General features: G+C 46.0%; 1 protein-coding gene and 1 non-coding gene across 12 annotated transcripts in view; one reads left to right on the plus strand and one right to left on the minus strand.

The window, feature by feature from the left end:
• LOC144944306 (glutamate receptor-interacting protein 2-like) overlaps positions 1-21752 on the minus strand; it is a 209150-nt gene extending 187398 nt beyond the window's left edge. For all 11 annotated transcript variants that reach the window (XR_013639573.1, XM_078872359.1, XM_078872357.1 and 8 more), the window contains exons 1-2: positions 21676-21752; positions 20463-20685 (exon numbers count right to left, since the gene is read on the minus strand). Coding sequence is in view for 10 of the 11 variants with exons in the window: in XM_078872359.1 (XP_078728485.1) it covers positions 20463-20583 (121 nt within the window). In the remaining variant the exon portion in view is untranslated. The remainder of the gene's footprint in view (positions 1-20462; positions 20686-21675) is intronic.
• On the plus strand, positions 3613-3685 carry TRNAG-CCC (transfer RNA glycine (anticodon CCC)). The gene has a single exon. It is a non-coding gene; the product is annotated as a tRNA-Gly (tRNA).
• Positions 21753-22580: the final 828 nt, after the last annotated feature.

Below are 22580 nucleotides of genomic sequence, written 5' to 3' on the forward strand. Positions count from 1 at the left end.
GTGCTGTAGTAGTGGTGGAGTGGGTTGGGGGGGGGATTTCCATTTCCTGCTTTCTCCTCTTCTGAGTCACCCACTGGGGAATTTGAATCCGATAACAAACTCACCGCCCCCGAGGAAGAGGCAAATCGCATTCCAATAACCCCCCACCTCCTGTTTCTTAAATGATCGTCGCTATTTAAATATTTAAACCCGATTTTTAAAGGCTATAAATGTCTACGCTCCCCGCCTTTGCAAGCCCGCGCTAAGCAGCGTGGTGAAGTATGGTCGGATAACTCCCACAATCGTTATGCAGCAGTGGATTGAACATGGGTTGTACTGTACATTTTTAAATTTTCATTATTAAACTTGGTTTAAACTAAAATAAATGTTTTTACCAGTTATGGCCCACTGAGCTATGTATATCTTTTTCAGAAGCCACAAATGACAGCTCAACGAAGTGGCTTATTCAGTGGGAATGTATATTAGCAGCCAAATACTCGAAACGCGTGATGTGACTTGACACGTGGAGGGGAAAACCGGGAGGACCCGGACAAAAATCCATGCCACCACGGGGGGAGAGAGAGAGACACGCAAACACCAAATATACAGCAGCAGGCGTCACGGTCGGGATCGAACCCACGACCTCCTGTATACCAGGCGAGGTAGTTAACATCTCATAGCCACCGTGATGATGATGATGAGAGAGAGAGACACGCAAACTCCAAATATACAGCAGCAGGCGTCAGGGTCGGAATCAAACCCACGTGAATGTTTTTTTAAAGAGGCCACTCAAGGCAGAGCGATCGAGAGATATCGTTTCCCTCTTGGAAAATAACAACAACAATAATAGCACAAAATAAATAAATCCCGACGGTCGTTTTAAGTCGCTCCATTATTTATTTAAGATTCCCAAAGCAGGAATTAGAACGTAAAATAAAAAAATAAACTTCTGCAGCTTAACGAGATAGTTGCGAGCGACTTGTTGGTCGGATGACGCCCTCCTTAACCGGACAACGGCATCCGAGAGCTCCGAAAATAACTGTGTATGCATTACAGTGCGAAACGTCAAAGCAAATATTTGAAATTGTTGCGCCCACCCGCCCAACCGCTCGCTCTGCAACGCGACACGATCGCGTTTCACGGCACCGGCCGTGAGTTTCTCGCGAGCAGTCGTAATTATCGCACGCGAAAATGCAACGCGGGCGGGTGGCTTCGGTGCAGACCAGCCGAGCGTTTCAAACCCTTCCTGGGGGGCACGAACACCCAACTCTCAACTTGTGAGCTCACACGCCGCCGCCTTGGCGTCACACCAGGTCAGGTGTGAGCAACGCTAATGGGTGAATGAGTGAAAGCGCCGCTATGCCCTGCCAGGGATGCTACCCACACTGTGGAAGTTGGGGAGGGAGCATGGCAGGGGGGGGGGGTCCTACCAGCAGCGAATGGTTCACGGTGGTCATTGATTACATCACCGATAGGGTTCACCAAAGACAGCCGAAGAAGCGTTCTTCTGCACTGCGATGATATTAAAGCTACACAATTACCGGCTACAGACTCAGCAGTGAGCCCTGCTGTTTGGCGCGCTACTGCACGTTATCTTGCAAGGTTCCATCAGAAATTCAATCACCTTGTTGAAGAGCGAGAGAGAGAGAAAACAAAACACGGACGAACAAAAACACGTGCATGATTTTGTCCAACACTTTGTGGCAGTCTGTTAGGCATTGGTAAAACGTGTTGAGTGCGTCTGATCACCCACGACACTCACAGAGGCAGAGCCTGGGTCAGGTCTGTACACAAAAACACGCGTCGAGATGATCTGTGCTGCTCAAAATGTCCGCGGAGTAAGCCTCTTCGTTGAGCTATCATTTGTGGCCAAGTCGCTTCTGAAAAGAGTAAATGGCTCAGTGGGCTAATAGGGGTTTTCCCCTTTTTTCTGGCAACAAAACTGACACCTTTTTCAAGGAATCATGCTTACATTAACCACAATACTTGCAGTCAAATGCAAACAAAAAACGATACTCTGATAATGTATGCATTGTCCTTGAAACTGATTGGCCCACACCAGACAGCTTGTGGTTAATGTAAACATGATTCCTTGAAAAAGGCGTCAGTTTTGTTGCCAGAAAAAAAGGGGAAAAACCCTATTAGTATATTTTGGTACTGGCAAAGGAGGTCCCATGATGTAGCTCAGTGGGCCTTACCTGGCAAAATAAATGTTAGTGATTTGTTTACCTTCCCGATACTTAGCACTCTTATCGTGTTTTATATGGCTTGTTGTTGTAACTTTCTGAGCCGCCCCTACTGGACATCTGCAAAAAAAAATCTTTATAGCTCATCGGTTTCCTCCGGTATGGATCCCCATTCTGTGAGTCTGCCTCTTTGCTGTTACTTCCTGAGCACGGAACACACACGCAGGGTGCCGACCCTGCAGGACGACACTTCTTGAAAGATTGCGCAACCCACCACCCCCTTATGAAATGCAACAGCGCACACTTTCAAAGCCACTGCACGCACCGTGGCTCGCTTCAAGCCAGCTCGCACTCGGGCGGGCCATTGGCTCATTCTAGATTTGAAGCTTTCGTGACTGCAAGGATTCATACCCTTAGGTTTTTTTCGGTAAAGTCACGTAGGTAAAAAATAAATAATAATAAAATAAATAATAAAAAGAATTGGCTCATGCCAATTGCAGGAGCACATTACTTGGGCCACGGAGACTCGCGTGCCACTCTGCACTGTGAACATCCGCGTATCCAGCTCGGTGTCGCTTAGCATGGCTGCAACCGGTAGGCAGTCTTTGGAAACCTTTCACGGTTCTGGCCAAATCTGAAATAATTCTCGTCCGCTGCAATAGGCTTAAGAACGGCACACAATGGCGCTAGTTTGGCACAGACAGCCGTGGCACACTCACACAAGTCTATTTACGTTTCGGGACAGGTGCCACTTGCATGGATGCTGCCGAGCCATGTGTCCACATTTGCGAGCAAGGGTCGTCCTGTTTTAACTCCGCGCAGACCTACGCTCAGTGAAAGCGTTTCGAGGGTCTGCAGAACAAACAGTGTCCACTTTTATTCTTGGTTCTTTCGGTAAAGTCACGTAGAAGGGAAATAATAAAATAATATAAATATTAAACAATATTCTACGTGACTTTACCGATAGAATCAAGAATATGAATCCCTGCAGTCACGAAAGCTTTAAATCAAAATTAAAAAGTGTCCACTTGAGCAATGCACAAGATCTCTGTAGGAGAGCCATTAAAATAAAGTGTTACAACAACAACAATAATAATGAGATTGTTTTCTTCCTTTCCCCTTTTCGATGTGTTTTTTAAATCCTTTATATTAAGTTCGCTTGCTTGCTTGCTTGCGTGCTTGCTTGCTTGCGTGCTTGCTTGCTTGCGTGCGACCGTGCAAATCTTTCGCTCGTTTTTTAACCCACTTCCCGTGATCCAATCGAGCTGACATTTTCCACACAGACTCGTTGTGACAGACAATTCATGTTCGTGAAGAAAAATTCCCAAAATTTTACACTTTTTAGGCAAAAAAAAAATATTTTACATATATTCAAATATAACTCATTCATCGCTTTGGCTGAACGTCACAGTATAAGAGCCCAGAGCGTAACCCCTCCACAGGCCGTGGAGGAGTAGCGCAGTTGGTAGCGCCTTTGCTTCCCATGCCAAAGGTCGCGGGATCGATCCCCGCGTCCTCCACAGGCGAATATATTTTTAAATCCTTTATATTAAGTTCGCTGCCACGCATATAAAGGATTTATAGAGAAAAACTTTGTTTTTACGGGTTATACGTATTAATCCTTTATATTAAGTTTGCGTGCTTGCGTGCTTGCTTACGACCGTGCAAATCTTTCGGTCGTTTTTTAACCCAATTCCCGTGATCCAATCGAGCTGACATTTTCCACACAGACTCGTTGTGCGTGACAATTAATTTTCGTGAAAACATTTTTCCAAAATTTTACACTGTTTAGGGAATTTTTTTTTAATATTTAATTACCAATTGCTTAATGCTGGCAGACAATCATCTGACCCATAGGTGGCAGCCATCTCAAGCCATATATAGGATTTAGAGTGAAAAACTTTGTTTTTACGGGTTAATTTTTTTTTTATTCTCAGACCAAAACCCCCGCAAGATGTTTTTCGTTTCGTCTGTTTCTAGAAATCGGTGTTGTCGCTGAAGTTCACTCGTAGCGGCGCGGGCTGCACGTGCGTGCGTCTTTGACGGCCCGCCGTTCAACGGGGTTGCTACGGGCCCCCAGCGACACGAGAGAGTTGACGGAGCTCGCAGTCGCATTCAAGTTACAATAAAATAAAAAAACTCAATAAATAATAACTATGCATATAAATAACAGCAGCGCACGCTTGAAAAACACTCTTAATTGCACGCCGCGAAAGCTGACGGGAAATGTGTTGCTCTTTAATTGCCGACCCCTTCAGAAACTCGGCTGTACGTTTTCGGGTTTTTTGCGCCGTTGATGCCACTGAAAACCCCATCACATGCACGTGTGTGAGAATACAAAAAAACTGGAAACAGCCAATTCAAAAGAGTAAATTCACACTGCACGGGTAACTTTTTTTTGCCACGATGTGGTAGTGCATCATACTTTAATGAGTTAACTTTTGTTTAAATCAATGTATGCGTTGTTTTTCCCCCGCAATTATGGGTTATTCTTTGGTTCTTTTCGGTTAAGTCACGTCTAAAAATAAAATAATAAATCAAAATAAAACAACACATTACGACGTTTCGATTGCAACACAAGCAATCATCATCAGGCATAAAAGAAATAGCAACAAAAATCTAACTAGAAAACTATAGACCGACATACAAGCAGACAGACATCACAACGGCACACATAGAGAGGAGTATACAGGCACACGAAAATTAAATAACCTAGTAAAATATTTAAATGTGATGTAATACAACACAGAGAGTCGGTTAACACACAATTAACGCATGGCCTGGTTGACTAGGTGTTTCAAAATTTGGTAAGTTAGAATTTTAAGTGTGAAATTTCAAAAATTCTAACTTAGCAAATTTTGAAACATGTAATAAACCAGGCTATGCGTTAATTGTGTGTTAACCGACTTTCTGTGTTGTATTACATCACATTTCGATAATTTACTAGGTTATTTAATTTTCGTGTGCCTGTCTCCTAATTTTCAGGCTTGCCTCCCGTGCCGCGTTTGTCCTAATTTTCAGGTTTGCCTCCCGTGCCGCGTCTATCATCTCACTTACAATAGGAGTACGTTGGCGTGCACCCATTGATCTCCCCGCCCTCTCCCTCCCCCCGTCCCCTCCCCCTCCTCTCTATATTTAAGGGACCGTCACAGAAACGACCATCTCTTTGTGCCGATTTGTGTCCTCTCTCTGTGTGCCGTTGTGATGTCTGTCTGCTTGTATGTCTGTCTATAGTTTTCTAGTTAGATATTTGTTGCTCACACTTAAAATTCTAACTTAGCAAATTTTGAAACACATAGTCAACCAGGCCATGCGTTAATTGTGTGTTAACCGACTCTCTGTGTTGTATTACATCACATTTCAATATTTTACTAGGTTATTTAATTTTCGTGTGCCTGTATACTCCTCTCTATGTGTGCCGTTGTGATGTCTGTCTGCTTGTATGTCGGTCTATAGTTTTCTAGTTAGATTTTTGTTGCTATTTCTTTTATGCCTGATGATGATTGCTTGTGTTGCAATCGAAACGTCGTAATGTGTTGTTTTATTTTGATTTATTATTTTATTTTTAGACGTGACTTAACCGAAAAGAACCAAAGAATAATTCCTGCAGTCACGAAAGCTCCCAAATTAAAATTAAGGGTTACTGTCCTACTTATGTCTGTTAATAGAAGACTTTTGGCGTGTCAATTAAAAACTTTTAATTTATCAAATTTCTCTCAAAATGTTTCAGTTGCTTCAAAAACACAAAGTGCAAACTGAAATGACATCAAGCTTATTGCCCCTTTCTTTGAATGATAATTTTAATACATTTTCAGCCAATAATGTAGTTTTCCTTTGCGTATATGTACAGCACTCGTGTCAATCCACTGCTGGATGGGGCTATCTCCACACTCCGTGCGAGTCATGGGATTTATATGACCATAGCTCATGAGTGCGGATTGAAGGCTGGGAGCATAGATAGTACAATACAACAATAGATTTTTCTGAAATGCCCTTTGTTAAAAACGTAGCCTTGCAAGCAGTCTACAATGCCTGTTTTACTGTTAAGAACCTCCTGGTTACACCAGCCCACAGGGGATTATTGTGTCCGTCCGTCGTGCATCCAAAAATGGGAGGGGTGGGGCTGGGTGGAGAGGGGAGGGGGTGGAGGGCCTGGGAGGGGTGGGTGGGGAGGGGCTGGGTGGGGAGGGGAGGGTGGGGAGGGTTGGGAGGGGCTGGGTGGGGAGGGGCTGGGTGGGGTGAGGCTGGGTGGGGAGGGGCTGGTCACCCCGTGGTGTCCTTAAACGTTTAACCTACTCACGCCGGCTTGTGCCCACCCTCACAGTCGGGCATATTTGCGGAATACACCACGCCGCCGTTGACCCTGGCCATTGACCGAGCAACCCAACGTTCCTACCAGCTCCCTCCGCAGGAATGTGTTTGTGTATGGTGGTCACCGATGCAAGCACTAGCCGGCCTCAATCCACGTTATCTTCTGAGATCTCATGAGATGAGTGCGCATTCCGGATGATTATTTCACGCACCTTTCTGTTGTGAGACATTTAGAAAAATGCATTGAGGTTATTGGGATTATTTTGGTGCTATAAATGTCCATACGATGGGCCACTTTGTTGAGCTATAATTTGTGGCCAGGTCGCTTCTGAAAAATAATTGAATACCTCAGTGGGCTTTGCCTGGTAGGATGGGGATGGTTTCGTTTATTTTTTTGGAGTTTTGGGTGATTTTTTTACCCTTCTTGTACTTTGCACCACTATCATGTTTTTGTTTTGTTTCTTGTTGTCACGTTCTTACCCTGTGCCCCTACTGGACATCTGTGAAAAAAGAGCTTTATCGCTCTTCGGATTCCTCCAGTATAAATACATATTCTGATTTTGTTAATGAGCAGTTGTGGCGAGGGATTTTTTTTTTTACCATTGTTAGACGAACGATTGCTCCCAATTTCACGCCAGCGATTGCCGAAGCGCGCAGTCACACATGGGCGGGCGTTACATTAATTAAGTGGAAGAACGCAACCTCCGTGGAACCTTGAACAGTGACGAAGCCACGCTTTAATTGCTTCGCCCCAAAGCGAATTTAAATTATTGAGATGACTCCCTTTAGGAGGTACGTAAATGAGATTAAGAGGCATTCATTACTGTGCCGGTGTGGTTTACACACTCCTACGCTAACTGGATATCTCGTCAAGTTCGCGACGATCCAGCTGTTAAATAGACCCGTTTTTACACAGCAGAATTTGAATATATTTACATGCTGCCACCGTGTAGTGGTTGGCACACAGGACTTGCAGTCCAGAGGTTGCCAGTTCGATACCCTTCTAGAAGGGCCCTCTCGAGCTATTTCTCTCCAGTGATGGCTCCTCTGCCAGCAGTGGTGCAAGCCTAGCAATTGCAGGGCTGCGTCTTTACCTTTTATATTTCAAAGGGTTGATAAACTGTACATCTACAATCCCAACGTGTACGACCAGAAACGTGTTTTTCTCCCCCTCCCTCCTCCCCCCACATCGGCAATAATACCTACAAAGTAATCCTACAACCTAAAATTAATCATAAGGGATTTTTGATTAATAGTCGCACGGTTGGTGTTTCGTATTTACGTGGCTCCCACCACAAGGTTTCGGAAAACGATATTCTACTGTGTAGCTTCATTCACTCTGGTCCGACGTAGAAGCACCGTCATTAACGAATACGCAATCTGGATATTCTCATCGTGAGCTCAAAGGTTTGACGTCTCTGTCTGACGCCTATTTAATTCTTGGAGGGCCAGGACTTTTTATTTATTTATTGCAGGACAGTCCACGGGAACAAACGGCAGTCCTCCCAGCACGGTCATCACAATGGAAATACCGCACTCAACGTATATTCAATCATGCTTCCGGCAAGACAAGCTAAAATTTCCCAATCTAATATTAATGTCCATTTGACATTCTGACACCCGGCAAAAGCAAAAATAAAGCCATCAAAAGATGCTTACAAGCCAGGCTGACCGAGCCTCGAGGAAACACTCACCGCCTATAATAAAAATAAAGGTCTCGGGGGAGATTATACACATTTTAATGCCCTATTACAGTCCACTGCTGGATGATGGCTTCTCTACACAATGTCAATCTTTGGGGTTGTTTGGCCATCCTCCACCACGCTGGTCGATGTGGCAAAGTGGCGCCACGGTGGCTTGGAGATGTTAACTACCTCGCCTGGTGTACAGGAGGTCGTGGGTTTGATCCCGACCCTGACGCCTGCTGCTGTATATTTGGAGTTTGCTTGTCTCTCTCATCATCACGATGGCTAGGAGATGTTAACTACCTCGCCAGGTATACAGGAGGTCGTGGGTGTGATCCCGACCCTGACGCCAGCTGCTGTATATTTGGAGTTTGCGTGTCTCTCTCTATCTCTCTCATCATCATCACGATGGCTTGGAGATGTTAACTACCTCGCCTGGTGTACAGGAGGTCGTGGGATTGATCCCGACCCTGATGCCTGCTGCTGTATATTTGGAGTTTGCACGTTCTCCCTGTGGTCGCGTGGATTTTTCTCCGGGTCTTCCGGTTTTTCCCTCCACATTTCAGAAACATGCGTTTAGAGTCTACATCATTAGACCTCCTTTGCCAGTACCAAAATATAATAATAGGGGTTTCCCCCCTTTTTTCTGGCAACAAAACTGAAACTTTTTTGCAAGGAATCATGTGTGCATTAACCACAATACTTGTGGTCAAAATGCAAATTAAAAACACACTGATAATAGTGCATTGTCTTTGAGCTGTACGCCTTTTGGCGTCCTCTGTTCTAACACCGTTTGAGACGAGGCTCAAAAGAAAGCTGTCTCTGGTGTGGACCAATCAGTTTCAAGGACAATGCATATATTATCAGAGTTTGTTTTTTGTTTGTATTTTGACCACAAGTATTGTGGTTAATTCACACATGATTCCTTGCAAAAAGGTTTCAGTTGTGTTGCCAGAAAAAGGGGGAAACCCCCTTTTATTATGCGTTTAGAGTATGTGGCTGCTATACATTTCTAAACGATAAGCCACTTCGTTGAGCTATAATTTGTGGTCAGGCCACTTCTGAAAAAGAGCTACATAGTTCAGTGGACCTTACCTGGTAGAAATAAAATAAATTGATAGTTTAGTTTTAAGTGGGCCCCCCAGGAATTGTTCAGACATCACTCGCCACCGATGTTAACCGTAGCTGGTAATCAAACTCTGGTCACTGGATTTGCTATCGGGCAAATCCCGATAGCAAATCCACAGCTCCGCCGCAGCAAGATCGTCTAAATAAATGACCGCCAAGGCGATGCGCTTGAAGTCACCACGCCTTGCCACCACTTCTGTCGTTGCGCTCGACTGCTTCAGCTGTTAAGTGCTCGTTTCATCTCGTGGGCAACTGGGGTGACAGCTGCCACTCAAATTAAATAAAGTGGTGACTTTATCACCCTCCCCCACCCCTCGGGGGGAGGGGGAGGTTAGTGCTCGCTCTGCGGACCAATCTTTCAAACGATGCACAAGAACGCGTACACAAAAAAAGCACGCGACCTCCGTTGCATTCGCAGAAAAAAAAATAAACATCGGCAGCAGTTCCTGAAGAAGTGCCCTCGTGGTGCTCACGTGTTCGGTCCCCCCATCACAATCAGCCTGAGCGCGTGCGGTCACCCGGCAGCCGTCGATGCAGCCCCAATGCTGCTGCTTGCGAGGTTAGTGCGTTGTTTTCCGGCCGTTACGACGGTCGGGGGTTTCTCGTAGTTTACAGATACTACGAAGGCCGATCGCTGTTCATTAAAACGCACAGTTTAAATACAATTGTTTTATTAAAATCTCACCGTAGTCCATTGCCGCATCAATTCCCCGTGGTTGCTTCACGATAAGCGTGACGCCGGTGACGATCGCCCTAGAATTGCCTTTGGCGTACGAGAGTGCCCGTTTCTCGTAAAATAAAAAAAAAACATTGCCGCACGTTGCTTTGTCAGCGGCAGCCCTCCACGAGACCTATCCAGACACACACGACAGCTGCCGATGAACTTTCAACATCTGCCGATGCCTCCCCACTTCTCCTCGCTTCCGAACGACTCCCCCCCCCCCCACCCCCCTCCACCGATTCCCAGCCACTTTTGCATTGATTGGGAGTCTCCTTCCCATTGCCGAATGTGGCAAGCAGCAGCAGCGTTCAATCAGAGTCCTCACTCGAGCACCGAATCCTTGCTGAGCGACAGAATGCGTCGGCGTGACGTTCATCGCCGAATATTCCCGCACGCGCGCACGCGCGCGCGCACTACGCTGCTTGCAACTTCGTTTTTGTGCACACAAAATACCCGGCGATCCGTTTATAGATACCTCAGTTGGTGTGTAATAGCCCCCTTGCCTCCGTCTCAATAGGTAAACCAATATTGTGAAAGCGATGGCTCGATATCTTAAAGGGGGGGAACAGAGTTAATACGTTTATAGGAGATTGGTGGGAGACATATAGAGGTTTTAAAGTAAAATGTTGTTTTTCTCTTATTTATCCCGATTATGTTAGGTGGGGTGTCTATAGGTGGATCGCCGTTTTGTTTTTATTACCCATGGACGCATCATTGATCATTGAGAACCGTTCGTTGTTCAGGAAAAATTAAATTTAAAATATTCTGTCAATTACTTTGTCTTGGGCATGCCTGGCAAAAATCTGATCTGTTCAAGAGCCCAGAGCAGCAGCAGCAGATATTTTCCGTGTTCATATCTCCAGGAATGCCAAAACACGTGGTACGCTTACTTTTACATGGCCAGTAGACACGAATTATACGGTAACTTACTCGCATGAGTTGCAAAACAATTCACCTTTGTTGGCCACAATAAGGACTTAAGTATTGCCATGCCAGGTTGCGCCAATTTTATATTCTGGCACGTAGACTCGGGATAATATTCATATGCCGATAACAAAATAAATAAGCGTACAGTGGTGTCTCCTTGACATATATGTCTCCACATGTAAACAATATTTCCTTACACAAACCATCAACCACAATTCCATACAAGAATCAATTATTATTTTACCACCGTGCTGAATGGCAGCGTCTCAATTGGCTGCAGGAATCACGTGAACCCATTACATGTGAGATGTATGAATTAAAAAAAATGGATTGCACGCAAAAACAACTATGACATGGATACAAAAGCGTGGCCTTTGACAAAGAAACACGGAACAAGGGCTGAAGAGTGTGCAAAGTAGGATGGAAAACGCACGCTTGGAATTATACTGAGACACGAATTAACGAACAAACATGCGGAACAGAGATTACGCAGAAATCAAAGAGATCGCATCGACAATAAAAAAAAAACATGTCATGGGCTTGGGCAGGACACGTCATGGCTAGACGGGATGATGGCTGATGGACAAGGCTGGTGACGGAATGGCAGGCAAAGGTGGGGAACGCGTCCAAGATTACGAACCCCGCGGAGATTGAGCGATGAGATCAGTTCACGTGGCAGGAGTGAGATGGATGGTTAGCGGAACAGGACCATGAGAGATGGCAATAGCGTGAGGAGGCCTTCATCCAGCAGTGGAGAGGCAATGGGTTGTAGTGATGATGATTGAAGATTCATCAATACACCCCTTCTGTACGTCCTCTTTCAGACAGATGCCTCACACACACGACGACGATGTAACGTCTGCACGACGCAGCAGCAACCTGAGCTCTGCGTTGCATTGCAGCCACAGACCAACTATGCTTAGATGCAAGCTGTATAAACCACACTTCGCTTTAAAATCTACGATAATTGAGTCTTGCGTTTTTTTTCTTGATAATTATCGTTATATTGAAATTAGCATTGCTTCGTTATCGACAAAATGATTCTTGCTAAATTTCCTGACAAAAATAAGAATGAAAAATAACCTCCGAAATGAAAGTTGTAATTAAAATAGATATTACCCATTAAAGTGACGCTTTGTAAATTAGCTTTTTGCAGTAATTGACCACATGGCGATTATGTAACATCATAATTTTCGTAGTTCGTTTGACTGTTTAAATACTTTTAGTGTAGCGGACAGCATGTTGTGTGATAGGTGTTGTATATTGTCATTTATATTGTATATATTGTAATTATTTAGAGAGACCTATGGCATACTTTAGTTGAGTGAACTCCGATTGAAGAATTTAATACATCTTTAATTGGGAATGCGCAAAAAACAACAAAGTAAAAATGTAAGATGTAATTACAAAGTTACGGGAAAACTGATATCACGAAAATCGTCACATTGTGAAATTCGATACCTATGTATGTTGAACTTCTTTCGCACCGTACGTAGCCAACTATGCTCATCTGAGGTTTGGGGGGGGGAGAAGGACAACAACCTTCTAACGAAGCGAGTTATTTCGCACCGTATGTAGCCAACGCGGCATCGTATCACGAATGTTTTTCTTACGGCATCCCCAGCTAGAAGTGTGAGTGAGCATCACATCCCGACCACAGGTGCCCCGCTCTATCACGGGCGACTGGCGGTGTTGAGTTCAAAGGTCGATGCATTGCGCACAACGGAAGCAAAGATCAACACCTACGACAACGTCGTTGAACTTAATATGCTTTACGAATTTGGTGGGACTGAAAACCCCACTTAGCAGCTGTAGCAAGGCATTTTCTTACGCGCCGTTAAATGGTTGCTACCCAGTAAATCAATCTGGACACGTTATTAAGTCGGGCAGCAGCAGCAGCAACAGCAGAATGGAAGAAAAAAAACCAGGAAGATAAATCAATCAATTCATAAAGCAACCCAGCGCCGCTTGCTAACCCATCGACGGCAACATTACCGAGTCAGCGGGTCATAATGAGCCGCAGGAGTTGAAATCGGCATGTCTGTGCAGGTATCAGAGCACGCCGTAGTAGCAATACTAATAAGTCGGGTGGACTACGAGCTATCCAAGAGCGGGTTTTCCGAGTTGGACCGCATGCATGCTGAGAGATATTTTCTCTCCTCCGGTTTCTCGCCGTGCGCTGCCGGAGGCACCTGCAGGAGATGGGTCGAAGCAACAAACAGCAGCTGCAACGGCGACAACAACAACAAGACATCTGATTACTAAAAAACACAACTGCCGAAGATGAGCGCAGCAGCGCATGGCGAACAAAATCTGGAGAGATGAAATACTCTACGAGCAAACGCAGGCCGGGAAAGCTGCACTTTGGTTACCACTAGGCTGCGGAAAGTTTGCAGACGTCATAGAAATCGCCGGCTCGTCACTTCTCAGACGCCGATGGCTTTCCAACTCAATTGTGTTGATTATACGACACCCCGCTTCGAAATGATTGCCACGATGTATCATCTCGTACGTATACGTACGTGAGCCAAGGGTAATTACAATACTCTAATTCAATGTAGCGTGAGAAGCTAGACGTACAAACTAATTGTAGATGCTAATTCGTTTTTCTCTGGAAATAAACATGTTTGTAGCTGCGTTTTATTGCTTTTTTGAATAAACCACCAAATATTTTAATTCTTATTTACACTTTCAAATATTAGTAGTGTAATGTTAATATCGCCTTAATTATCATCAATCATAACCATCGTTACGATTATTAAATAGTGACATAATGCGCTCCCTTTCGTCAATTCTTACTGACCACCATGCTGAAGTATGGTCAAACAACCACCCCATGACACACATGCCTCAACCACGATTCCCATGCCCCAAAAGCTCTGCATCCACCAACCATGGCACCAGATGGGACGGTGAAGCTACTCAGTGTACTAAGTAGCAATGGGTGTCAACAAGGCATCTTCTGTATTATTAGACCATTGCCACGTACAAAGTGACTCAAACCACGCTGGTAAAAAAAACCGGGAGCGAAACAAAATGGCATTATCCTTGGACTCGGCGAGGGAGGAGAAGTGAACAGAGCGCCACATACGTGACGCCAACCCGTTCACCACCGCGGGAGTGCCGAGAGCGGGTACACGTGGAGTGCGTGGAACTTCCTGCCGGCCGCTGTCCAGGATTGTCACTCTCAGCCAGTGGCCGGGTGGACGCAAATGCTCCGTAAAGCTCACAAAGTTAGAAGAAGGGCACAAACGCGAAATTTTTACTCTGCTGAGCGACGCGATTATTATTACACTGGTCAACACACTTTTTCTGGCATAAGGTATTCCAACGGTTTTAAGGTAAGTTTGGGGTGCTGATTCCAAATCTGGCATCAGTTTGTGTCTATCACATCAATATTTGAGATATCAAATATTGCATTTTCAATAAAAACTGCAGAAGAAAAATATTAAATAAATGTTGATATCTACATAAAATGATATTATAAACACACTATCCTAAAAATACAGCACCATATTTTAACACTAAAGCCGTCACTGACTCGCAACAACTTGCAATCATAAGTGACAGAGTTAATTTCAGGTAAAATCAATGAAAATAGGGTATGCCGATAGCATAAAATGAGATGTGATAAAGCAAATCTGAGCTCAGATTTGGAATCAGCACCCTGAAATTAGTCTAAAACAGCTGCAAAAATTCAGGCCAGAATTTTGTTATTGTTGACCAGTGTTATTATTATCTGCGGGGAAAGTCTAGGAGATTCAAAACTATTCTGGATGGAGTTGCCCATCTAACTTTGCTGCTCTCAAAACGCTACAAGTTAAAGTAAAGTACATTCAAATATCATCCCGACGACAAAATACGCAGACGAACACACACTAAACCATGCCAAATGGGAGACCTCAATGCAAAGCTTCAGAAATAATGGAGCGGAGAAGAGAGAACGATTCGTACATCCGGCATCGGAGAGAGAAGCAAGCAGAGCATATCGACTGGCGGTCACCACAGCGCGGGCGGAAGAGAGAGAAAAGTACAAAAATAGCCACTGTCAAAAATTGTAGAAGGCAGAAAGCAAAGGGAGCAATTGAAAATAAAACGGACTGCATTACCACCAAATATAAGGAACGAAACAGGTGGACTTCTCCACAAATCTGGCTGTTGCCTGATTAAGCTAGTTGTAATTGCTGGCGAAACGTCGTACTCAGATTGTAAATGTTGTGGCTTGGCTCTCCAACACACCGGTGTGCTGTACTAGTGACGAATTGGCACGTTCTGTTTACGTGACAACCCTTACTAGTTGGCTGTGTCGGGTGTTGGCGGGTTTTAACGACACATTTATATAATTACACGATCTATCCCAATGACAAGGACATTACATTCATTGCCTCATCACATTTTACACGGGCTGGTGCAATGGGCATGTACATTTCCTTCTTGCCAAACAGAGAACAAAGGTAATATAAGCAACAACAAAGAGAGAAACCAGTCATTGAAAATGTAATTCGGCGTGCGAGAGAACTATCGATTGGTTCTAAGCAACAGATTCACATCTCTCAAGAAACAAAATGATACAACGGGATGCAGACAACATAAAATTATTAAATGAGTTACAGCACAATGAACTGAACATCGGGTGTAAAAAAATATTTTAAAAAGCTTGCAGCGCACGGGCTGTGGAGACACGGGCTCACCGAGCTGATTCACAACAGATATTATTTTCTGGAAATTTAATCGGAGAGTATTCATGGAGATAGTACTATCGCAGTATGATAATTGGTTTTTTACCCTTTTATCTGGCAACAAAACTGGCGTCATCTGGTCCAACACCATGTGAGACTAGGCTCTAAGGAAAGCTGTCTCGGGTGTGGACCAATCAACTTCAAGGACAGTGCATACATTATCAGAGTTATGTTTTTTGTTTGCATTATGACTGCAGGTATTGTGGTCTATGCAAACATGACTCCTTGTAAAAAAGGAGTCAGTTTTGTTGCCAGATAGAAGGGTAAAAAAACAATTATCATACTTTTTACTGGCAAATGAGGTTCCAATGGTACTATCGCAGTAGTTCCAGACGGCCTTTGCTTGTGTAATCGTCACTTATAGCTCACAGCGGGCAGCGGGAGTGCAGCGGTTAACGCGCTGTGTCACGAACCCGGTGACCCAGGTTCGATTACCGCTCATGGCCAACACCGGTGACGATCATCTTAACCGGTCCTGGGCCTCCCTCTAGGTCGACTCAGCCTCAAATGAGTCCCTGGTGTGGTATGTAAACATCGCCACTAGGGAGACAAAGGCGGACGGGAGTGGTGCTGGCCACCCACCCCCTCGTGTAGAGTGCCACCCATCATTAGGTGCGCGCTAACAGCACTTGCCCCTACAGTCTGTTAAGGTTATATGGGGGGTTTGTCTTTGTCTTATGACAACCACTGAAATTACATTTTTAAAGGAAATGATGGAATAACTTCCCAAAGCTGGGCTCTAGATAAACTTTAGAAAAGCGAAAAAATTAACGGGACAAATTTGCTAAAAAAAATCTCTTGGGAGAGGCAAACAAGAAAATAAACTCAACAAGATTGAGAACCTGCGTTGATTATTGTCGGTTGATTTGGATGAAGCTGATTCAATAAAGAGGCAAACAAGAGCAGGCTGGAGCACATTTGTAAAGCTGCGTTGATAATACAAATCAATATACCTATGTGCCTGAAGAAGAACGTTTTCAATCATTGCATACTGCCAGCTGTGATGTATGGTTCTGACACGAGGGCAATGACAGAATGGAAGAAAATCTGGGAAGTGTGTATAGGAGCGTGGAGAGATGTGTGCTCGGAATTACAATAACAGAAAGGATCAAACGTATCTTAAGACCATGAAAATCAGGGCCATTGTTCACGCTGTTAAAGAAAATGGGGCCTTGGCAGGACACATCACGAGAAGGGGACATGACCAATGTGTGAGATGCGTCACAGAACGGAAAACCAAAGAGGTTTTTCCAACCACTGCGGAGACGGAGTGGGTGAGATCAGTTCATGTGCAGGAGCGAGCTGGATCGTAGCGCACGCAGAACCCGTGACCGATGGCCTTCATCCAGCAGTAGACAGAAAATAAACGATGCCATCAACATTTATTTCATCATCGCTCCCGTACGTACTGTGAAAATATTCAAGAGACGGCCGACAACAACCGTAGGTGGACGTGCTGTGCCCTGCGTGTGTGGTGCCGTTGCGTGTAAAACAAGGGCTTGTTTATTCATTCATGGCCTTGAATATTGTTGTTGGGAGTCTTTTTGTCCGGTTTTTTTTTCTGCCCGGCATCTACCGCCTATGTCACATCTCATTTACCGCGGGACGCCTCGGGGCTGCTGTGCAAGGCCATCGCAGAAGGAATATCGATGGGATGCTGCGGTAAAAAAATATTTTTTGTAATAAACATAATCTTTGGATTTCATTTTTGCTGGAGCCTAACAAATGGATTTCGGGGGAGGAAACGTCGGTGTTCGTCCGGGATCCTCTCCCGGTTCGCCCGAGCGTCCACGGAACGTCGCCGCTGACTGTTGTCCTCGAGCGTGACCACGTGCACCGTCAACGCTGCTGCCATTGTGGCTTACAAGCGTCACACGTTGTTGGCACAAAGTCGCCGACTGCGAAATTTAATATTCAAGCAGCCTGCCCCGTCTTCCTTTTAGGCTTCATAGCCCCAGGTGTGGATTTGATCCAATAATCGATGTTTTATTTTATTGATAAGTGGGGTGAATGGTTGTGTGGCTACAGGGGTGACAAGAACCCATTACATGGCGCATATATATCAATAGAAACACATTTATTATTAATAATAAAGGTTTTTTTTTGGGTTAGATCGCGTAAATATAAATGTGTCGTGAAATTTGCCAATCCGTAAGGTTTATCACATAAACAAAACGTGCCAATTAGTGACTACTTCAGTGTGTTGGAGAGTGACCCCACAATATTTACAATTCCAGTATGACGTTTCGCTGGTGCTTACAACCAGCTTCATCAGGCGATAGCCAGAATTGTGAAGAAAAGTCCTCTTATTTCGGTCTTGAATAGAGGGGTAAAGGTGATTTCGTCAATATGGGCCCATCAGATCATTACATACGCGAGCTGAAGAATCATTAATAAATTAAAGAACCAAAGCATTGCTTCATGCTTACTAGAGGAAGACTCTAACTCTAATAAAAAATTAAGCGGTTGACGGATTGCTGATGGCAATTGCTGGTGGGAAAAGCAAGCAGCTGTTATGCAAATTTCCTATGCAGTTAAACACGCAATCATTACAGAGTGCAGCAGGGGCACTATGAACCCAGCAAACCGAATTAGATTCCCGGCTGCGGCTACCAGCACAGTGATGTCTGAACCTGGTTTGCCCATCCCACCCCCTCTTCCTCCACCAACGTCATGGGGGGTCAAATCACCCCCCATGGGGGTCAAATCACCCCCCATGGCTGAAAGGTCATCTTTGAGAAGAAGATCTTCAGAGAGCTGTAAATGATGTTCATCATTTTTTCTCCGCCTAATTACAGTTCCACAACGGAAGTGACAATTTGCTCCCACGTGGCAAGAGCTGCAGCCATCAGTTGAGAAAGGCTGACGATGGTGAATGATACAATGACACGAACAAGAGCAGAGCAGCAGAGACCACCACAATGACATAATGAGCAAGTGTTCGTGCACGTGGACAGGGCCTCTTTGTCATTCACTGCTGACACTCGACATTTGGCAATCCTTAGTCACTTCAAAATACAAAGACTCCCCCGTGTAGCCTTAACAGACTGTTGGGGCAAGTGCTGTTAGCGAGCACCCATGAATGCTGGCACGGCACACTAGGGGATGGGTGGCCAACACCACGCCCGGCCGCCTTTGTCTCCCCAGTGGCGATGTTTACACATTGCACCAGGTACTCATTTGAAGCCGAGTTGTCCTACGGGAGGCCCAGGACCGGTTCAGATCATCGTCACCAGTCCTGACCGTGAGCGGTAATCGAACCTAGATCGCCGGCTTTGTAGCGCAGCGCGCTAACCGCTACACTGCCGCTCTCCACAAATACAAGCGCACTGTGTATCACAATCGGTGAACCGTCATAAACCTTCTCCCCTGTGTGCGTATCCGACGCTGCGGCCCAGCGCGGGATAAAACCTCTGACCCAGCCACGCACGTGACCAAGTATTGACCCCTTGACGAGACACAGCAGCAAGACCTTCCCGCGCCGATTCATCATTGTCATTTCAAATCTGTCTCTGCGTTTGTTACCCATCCCTTTGCCGGGCATTTGTTGACCGCGGCGCAGATGGAATGTGCAAACGAAGTGCGATTCAGTGCAAATATTTGATGTGACCATTCACAAACGTTATTATTGTTTCTTGCATATGCCACATTTAAAAACAAAATGTAATTTCACAAATTTCATCCCAATTGTGCTCTCGGCATGAGGTCATCAGCCTGAAGAATCCATACGGATCTCTCATGTCACAGACCTACCGTCTGAGATTTCTGGAAATGACCTCTGGTTTACCAAGTCGAGGCATTTTGACGTTTTTATTTCAGTGAATGCAAACAACCCCTTGTCTGACCTTAGAATGAAGTTTGCAAAATTATTTATAAACCAACTACATTTTCCAAATGTCAATGGTTTTGAATGGCCCTCCTATGCGATGAAGAAAGAGCATTTCCCAAAATGTCACGTGATTCCTGCACAGACTTTAAAGACACTCACTCACCGGACACTCACCGGACACTACTCACCAGACACTACTCACCAGACTCGCCACTCGCACCCAACCATACGAATACCAAACGCCCACGACTCACCATGCACTCACTAGACGCCGCGACGCGCCAGAAGAGCAACATGCTCCGTCTACTCGTGCGCTTCGGTCTCAGATGACACAACGCACGTGTCCTAATCAATAGCTGCAATGTGCCAGTGCTTAGTGTCCTGCAGGCCAGCTCTCCTGGGTCGCTGCATGGGACTACACACGCCTCCAATGTGCAACAGAGGAAGCCACCATCGGTCGCATCTAAGCTATCCGATGTGCGGAGCTACTCGAAGGGCCATTTGAACAGAGTTCACGATTTTGGTCAGTGGGAGCTGACCAAGGGGGATTTCAGACCACGGCTTAAGTAACGATGCACCACTGCTCCACTTGATTGAGCAGAGCATGCATATGCGGTAACGTCTGTTCACATCTCAGCCAGTGCATTCACTCCGTCGGATAAATCAACCCACAGCTCTCGGATGCGTTTTCAGGTTGCGCCGCATGTCACTCGACGTGATGTCCGACGTTTTGGCTCCACACGCTGGGAGCTTCCCTGGGGGATCTGCAGAGTGCCATACAACCGCGAGAACCCTATACGACGGTGGCAGCAGCAGCAGGGGGTACAAATTAAATCAACCCTTTAGGCTCCATTCGCCCGCATCGCCTCCTTCCCCTGGAAGCTCGAAATCACCTCCAACGGCCGCCCATGCTGGTGCCCCCCCCACCGCTCCCCCCCGGTTCTGCCAGTTGCTCACCCCGGTAGCTGTAGACGTCCTCGTATCCTTCGCAGTACTCCTCCTCCGGCCGGTATCGGCTGGGTCTCCTCCTGCGCAGAGTGCGCCGCACCTGCCTCATCAGCGCCAGCAGCCGGTTCATGCTCGACAGCCTCCACTCCTCCTCCTCCTCTTCCTCGCTCCTCCTCCTCCTCCTCCCAAGGAGCGACGTCAATTAACGACGCTGGCGTCGTCTCAGCCGCTCCTGCTCGACGCAGACGAACGTCTCGCAGTGTCCCGGGAAAACGTCCCAACCCAGCGGCACAAAACTTGTTCTGCCAGATAGCATTACTGCGTTTGAGATGATGACAATAACAGTGGCAAATGAGAATGATCGGAGCAATGCTGAGCGACACTGCGGTGGTACGAAGGGATGGGGGGTTTGACTACGGGGAGGCCCCGGTGTGCCAGCCCATTGACGCATGAATTCCATGCCAACGTCCGCTCCCCTGAGCGAGAAGCCCACATCGGTTGCTGAGAACAATTCAACTGGTGCCTGCGCTGGCCTCAAGGCAGTTTGAGAACATTGTTTCTAACAAGATTGGCGCTGAGTTCACAGCCTTTGCAACAACAACAAAAAAGAAACTGCTTTTCATTGAAATTTAAAATTCCTTTTGAATGTTTAAACAATCGCTGTCCTAGTTTTCTTTGAAGGAAAAAAAGGTGCACAGAAATATTTTATTAGACAGTTTCAATTCTTTTTTGCTCGGGGATGGAGTGAGTGATTATTCAACAGACCAAATAATTAATGACAGCAAAGGATTTTCATATTTTTATTGCCACTTACTCAACCGCAAGTATTCATAGAGGAGAGCCTCCCTTAAAGTCTTTTGTGCCCAACGGTACAGATTCAGGCCTAGCACTTTGGACATCCTAGGACACAGGCAACAGCTTTAAAGTCACACAATGCTCTCAAACATAACGCAGCGCTGCGATTCTCCGCCGCTGAAATGTCTGTATAAATCCCATCAAAGGCACTCCGTCAACACCTCCAATCGGCAACACGCCCTCCCTTGACTTTCCACAGCGGTGTAGGCATGCACCGTCGTAGGATTCCTTTCCTGCTCTCTCTCTCTCTGCCCGTTTCTCTTAACAAAGTCTTTGTAAACGCAAAGCGACGTTAACATTCAAACGCTGTGAGGGGGGGGGGAGGGGGAGTATGAAAGACCAGCCGTGTGCAGGTGGCCGAACTCACCAAAGTAACATCTTCCGATGGCACCGTGCAGCGCCGAGGCTGGTGTATTCCGTTCGATCGCACAGCAAGGCACGGGGTGGGAGGGGGGGGGAAACGCTTTCGTGAGCAGCAGCTGAACGCCTGCTATGCTCTCGCTCTCACGTTCTCTCTCTCTCTCGTGCTCGCTCTCTCGCTCGTTCTCTCTCGCTCGTGCTCGCTCTCTCGCTCTCACGGTGTCGTCACAGGAGCAGTGGTGGGGTCGCGGCCCCTCCCGTCAGCGCACACGACTCGTATTTCACTCTGCCTCGACCACCAACACATAACTTTGCCGCGCCATCGCCGTTGTCACTGCAATGTGTTGGGGGGGGTGGGGGGTCGAGGCCGTGAGCTGTGGGTGGGGGGAGGGGAAGAGAAGACACAAAAATATTTAAAATAAAAAGATGGAATAATTTATGGATGGGTTATTGTTTCATTTGGTGGTCTCGGTGCTTATTGTTGTGTTTTTTCTTATTCTGTGACGGGCATAGAAATTGGTGTTCAGGGAACATTGCCAATCCGTACACGAATGCACGGTTCGTGCAATTTCAATTGGTTGATATTTGCATAAAATAACAATGACAGTTCGCAAAATAAATGACAAAGCATTACGAGTCCAATATCGCATGCGAGACACCACCGCCGCCTACTCCAATCCCCTCTCCCACGCAGGCGGGCAGAGACTGCTCGGGTCTGCCAGACTGTCAGGGTGTCTGCAACACAGCAACACAGAAACTGCCTTTGAGTGTGGGTGGTAATTAAAGTCGCTGTGCTGCCACGCATCGTTTGGGAGGTGGGGAGGTGAGGCTCTGCAATGGCCCTTTCAGAGCAGAGTCACCACGTGCGTGTGTGTGACGTGCTCGCTAACAGCACTTGTCACAACAGTCTGT

This window comes from Lampetra fluviatilis, chromosome 34 (genome assembly GCF_964198595.1).
Source record: "Lampetra fluviatilis chromosome 34, kcLamFluv1.1, whole genome shotgun sequence".
Lineage (NCBI taxonomy): Eukaryota > Metazoa > Chordata > Hyperoartia > Petromyzontiformes > Petromyzontidae > Lampetra > Lampetra fluviatilis.